Source organism: Montipora capricornis, chromosome 10 (assembly GCF_036669925.1).
Source record: "Montipora capricornis isolate CH-2021 chromosome 10, ASM3666992v2, whole genome shotgun sequence".
Taxonomy (NCBI): domain Eukaryota; kingdom Metazoa; phylum Cnidaria; class Anthozoa; order Scleractinia; family Acroporidae; genus Montipora; species Montipora capricornis.
The window spans coordinates 63,871,210-63,876,209 of NC_090892.1; the positions used below are offsets into that span (position 1 = coordinate 63,871,210).

The window sequence follows — 5,000 nt, forward strand, 5'->3', positions numbered from 1 at the left end:
CACGTTTGATAGCTACCAACACTCCGCCAGCACGCTCGCCTCTGTCCCTTCTATAGATGGTGTAGCCAGGAAGGATTTCGGTGTCAAAAATGGCGGCGTTCAGCCATGTTTCGGTTATCAGAACAACATCGAAGTCCCCACCATAGACAAGATGCTGGAGTAAAGTTATTTTGCAAAACTTTTTTGCGTCGTCTACTGACTTGACAATTGCTTTTAGGCTTCTTGCGTTCAGGTATAAAGCGCGAAGTGAGTCACTCCAACAGGTCGGTCCCGGATTCGGATGAATACCGACGAGATAAACTTCGCAGGGATTGAAAGTAGCCACCCGATTTGGGCCATACAAGATGGTGCAGTTGAAAAACTTTCTTCTGAATGTTGCAGGCGCATTAGCATAATTCAAACAGCAACGTTTGGCTCTTCTATTGACCATCACTGGAAAAACAATACCTTGATGTTTCACTGATGAAGGGAACAAAGCAACACCAAATACCTCATTAGCAGGTCGTGAACCGCAACTGAACAATATGCAAATTCCAGTGGTATCGGTAGTTTCTCTCGTATTAAAGTAAGAAGTCAATCTTGATCTTGGAACCAAAATTCGATAATTCTGGAACTTTAAAATCCCCAAAAGTGCACGTTGTGTGTTGAAAGGAGGAGTTCTTGCAGAATTAAGTAAGACTGAGCACTCCAAGGTCAGCAAATTCAATAACATTACGGAGAGAAAAACGACACGTCTGACCTCCATGACACTCACGGCTCATTCACACGCCTAGTATAGCTATTTTTAAGGCGGAAGTCGCCTTAAAAAGTTAACCGCAATTTTTGGTCTCTGGTCACCTTAACAACAACATTGAGTAAAATCACAAGCAAAACGATCGTAATGATAACGATGATGAAAACCTACAAGAAAACTGGATTTCGAATAGCAGCTAAGTCTCTTTTGTTAATTTTTCTCAGGGAGATGAACCTCTGATAGTGCTGTGTTTCAACGACAGCTGGATTCACGCCTTTGTCGCTGTATTTCTAATAATCGCTTGTGGATACAATCTTGCTAAAGAGGTCTTTCAGATATTTGACGAGGTATGTCACGAGCTAATAAATCATAACATGCTGCTAAATTGCATCTTTTCTTTTATCTATGACTCTATGAGTGAAGAGTATGAAAGGCAAGTTCCCGTCAAGAGTCCATGACCTAGAGAGAGCAACTTCGGTATACCTGTGTCACAGATTAGTCGTAGTCCGAGTTAGTCTTAGATAGACCTTCCCGTGATACCAGAACTTTTCAGTCAAAGTACAAGGGTGGTCATTTCAAGGAAGACTCGTTATTGGTCAGTTAGTAGGGAACTTAAATAACGACAGCAGCATCGAGAACGTCACATATTTGCATAAGTAGTGAGCAAGAGCAATAGGTTTGCACGCCCTGCACTTTTGTCCATTTCATTGATGTCGTCTGCAAAACAATGTGAAATAGCCACATTAAAGTTTTATGAGGGACGTCAGCACTTGAGGATAAATTGCCATCTTGGCGCCCTTCCGACCGGTGTCATTTGTGAGGAACTACCACACCCTTTTGAGTAGCTTGTGAGGTAATATTGATAGTAACAAAAGTAGGAAATACCATACTTTACAAAGATATACGAGAAACAATGAAACCAAATTAAGAGAAAATATATACACTGTAAATGCATATATCTAATATACTTGTAAAACTTATTAATAAAGATACAGCTTTCGCTACTAACGTTTCATTAAAGGATGACTAAAGATCACGAATAAAACGAGTTTCTTTTATGGTACAATGTCACCTCCCAGTGGCTAGAATTTCAAACTGGTCCCATTTTAAGTTATGACCAGTTGAGATTACGTGACTCAGCAAGGGCTGGCGCGTTGTTGTAGGGAGCTTAAGATCTACGACGACGACGTCGTCGAAAACGCCAGAAAACAATGATCTCATTGGTTAAAAGCGCCTAAATAATCGTGCTGCACGTGCGGCACGGATTTTAGCTCATACTTTTGCGGTTCTCTGCCTGACGACGACGTGAAATCACTGAATTTTAGGTTTTGACGACAACGTTAGCATGCAACAGAGAATCTTTCATTCTCTATTTTCAGTCAGAAACCACTCGTACCAATTTATTTTTAGGATACTTCGCCCACATTGTACGACGTGAACAAGATGGAATAATCGCGAAAGACTTTTACTACAGCAAAGTTCTATTTTGAGGTGACGTTGTCGTCGACGTCGCCGTCGTAGATCTTAAGCTCCCTAATTACTTAACAACGCATTGAAGTTTTCAGATTTCCGGTCATGTAGCCTACGCTTTGTTTTAGCAATGTAAAGTTCCTTACAATCCCAGTAACTACTGTAGCCTTATAGATAACTTTGGGCATAAGAGATCGAGCTAATCTGCCCTTTACAAAAGGTCACGAATAAAAAGAGTTTCTTTTATGGCACAATGTCGATCGGACCTCCCAGTGGCTAGAATTTCAAAGTGGTCCCATTTTAGGTTGTGACCGGTTGAGATTACGTGATCAGCAAGTGCTGGCGCGTTGTTGTTACTTAACGCCTTGAAGTGTCTACGCTTTGTTTTACCAATGTAAAATTCCTTACAATCCCAGTAACTAGCTTTATAGATAACTTTTGATATAAACGATCGAGCTAATCTGCCCTTTACGGGGAAAAAAGACTTGATGTTACAGGTACTATTAAAAAAAACACACCAAGGTCGATGCAACCGTAAAATTTACTAATACAACATTTAAGCTGCCTAGCGATGGCATTACTTTGTAAACCCAAGTAGGGAAGGACTATGTAAACTATCTTTTTAGGCACCGTTGTTGGGCGTTTAGCATTTTGCTGTTGTCTTCTTAAAACACCATTACTAGAGAGATTTAGCATCATGTTAATTTACGTGAAACGCGAACGGCAAAAGTGACCACGTGATCACGATTTTCCCGCCATTTTTACATTTGGCGGCTGCTGGTTCCGTTTCAACGTGAAAGTAGCCATTTTCGCGTTGCTGCATACGTGAAATTTTCTTCCCCTTTTCTTCTAAATAAGAAGTTGCTTGCGAAATAAAAGTTCCCCAAAACCATTTCCCGGTAAGCCGAAGGAGGAAAAATTTGGTTTCATGGTTGTAGATAGTTCATAACTAACTCCTTGCGGCAATTTTCTTCATGAACCCACGTTGACTCTCTGTTGAGCGTCAAAATAGCTTCACCGAAACTCTCAAAATTTGACGGGTAAGGATTTTTACTTTACATAGCGTCTTTTTTTACAAACAATCTTTAAAGTGTTGTTTTTGCTTTTTTAGTTACTAAATGCTCGAGTTGCCGTTGGGTCACGCGAATCTTAAGTCACAACCTTCTTTCCATTTTACGTGAAACGTGAAACGTGAAACGGAAAGCCGACGTTTGCCGTTGGCGTGATGCTAAATCTCTCTAATATAGTTTACGATACCTGACTGGATAACCATTTTCCAACTCTTTATTCGTGATCTTCAGCCATCCTTAAATGAATGCCTTTTAGTTAGTGGCGAAAAGCGTGAATTTATTTGTGAGATAACGTTCTCGTTGCCTTCGAAGTCGTTATTGCTTAAGTTCCATCTTGTGAAAGTGGACCACGCGGTCGTGGGAGCAACAGATGAAAATACCTGCGCAACGTAGGCGCAGTCTAAAAAAAATAAAAGTGAAACAATTATCATAGGTATCATATCGGACACATGCAGGGATTCACCTCATATTTTCCTTTTATTACTCTTGGGATTGTGAATAGCTTCTCATGTTGTACGAAACATGTTTAAGAGCTCGTCCAAAAATATCTTAGGTTCTGAAAACATCATGACATAATGATCGAGGAAATCGACATTTGATGAATGTTTATGAGGTCTATTTCTGTTTGGATCGCTGGGGAAAGAGGAACATAGAGTTAAGCACTTCTTGTACTAAAGAACACGTTGTTGTTTTTGATAGCTTGCGTAGTACTCAGAGGTACATTAAATTGTCTTGCTTTTTTGTTTGTAGGGTGTGAAGTACCTCTTTACCCTTAATAACTGGCTCGAAGTGACTTTGTATGTCACAACTCTAGTGACACTTGTGAGACCGCGATCTCAAGATGTATCTGAGATGGGAATTTGTGTTTTTCTTGTTTGGATTGTACTTTTGCAGTACATCAGCAAGTAAGTTTCACTGTTTAAATTCGACACTTCATTTGATAAAACAATGTATCCTACAGCTAAGTAAGAAGATTAATCGTGGATATACTGATGACAGCTTTGTGCTAGGTATGGGCCGAACCAGCCAGTTTGACACAAACTAAGGTAACAGCGAGCACTGCCACAAGAAAATTGCCGAGTTCAAGAAAACCCTGCAAAAACAACTTAATTTAAAATTAACCTTTATCTTCAGGGACATGAGTCAGAAAGGTATCAACGTCGTTCCTAGGACCTGTCGTGGGAACGAAGTTGAGAAATGTAGGTGTGTGATTAAATTGGAGCCTCCCTTGTGCCGGCGAATAATTAACACGGTCAATTTGACCGAATACAAAAATGGCCGCCAACAAATTATTCTTTTGTCTTTGTGTTAATTAGCCTAACTAGCCTCGTTCATACGCGTAAAATTGAAAAAATTTGGGCTGTAACACGAGGCTAGTTAGGCCAATTAACACAAAGGACAAAAGAATAATTTGCCGGCGGCCATTTTTGCATTCGGTCAATAGTGGTTGAAACGACAATAATTCTAAAGTAACAATGACAGGAAATAAGGATGCGAAGGAGGGGACATGTTATTAAGCATTGGGGTGCCAAGTCATAACGAAAGGCAAGTGATGAAAGATCATTGTTGGTTGTGACCAGAAGGGATCCGCCAAAATTGTGGTTCGTTCGCATCTCTTCCTACTCTATTTTTAAGCCGACTACTTTCAATTGTGACTTTTGAATCGTTTCAAGAACATTAGGCTACATAAGGTGTGAATCTCTCCGCGCTTCATAAAATCGAAAAAA

At 40.2% G+C, this 5,000-nt stretch overlaps 1 protein-coding gene across 3 annotated transcripts in view; it reads left to right on the top strand.

Annotated features, from left to right (window-relative positions):
• LOC138019352 (transient receptor potential cation channel subfamily A member 1-like) overlaps positions 1-5,000 on the top strand; it is a 50,731-nt gene that overhangs the window by 32,939 nt on the left and 12,792 nt on the right. For all 3 annotated transcript variants that reach the window (XM_068866119.1, XM_068866118.1, XM_068866120.1), the window contains exons 21-22: positions 958-1,080; positions 4,024-4,178. In XM_068866119.1, coding sequence (XP_068722220.1) covers positions 958-1,080; positions 4,024-4,178 — 278 coding nt within the window. The remainder of the gene's footprint in view (positions 1-957; positions 1,081-4,023; positions 4,179-5,000) is intronic.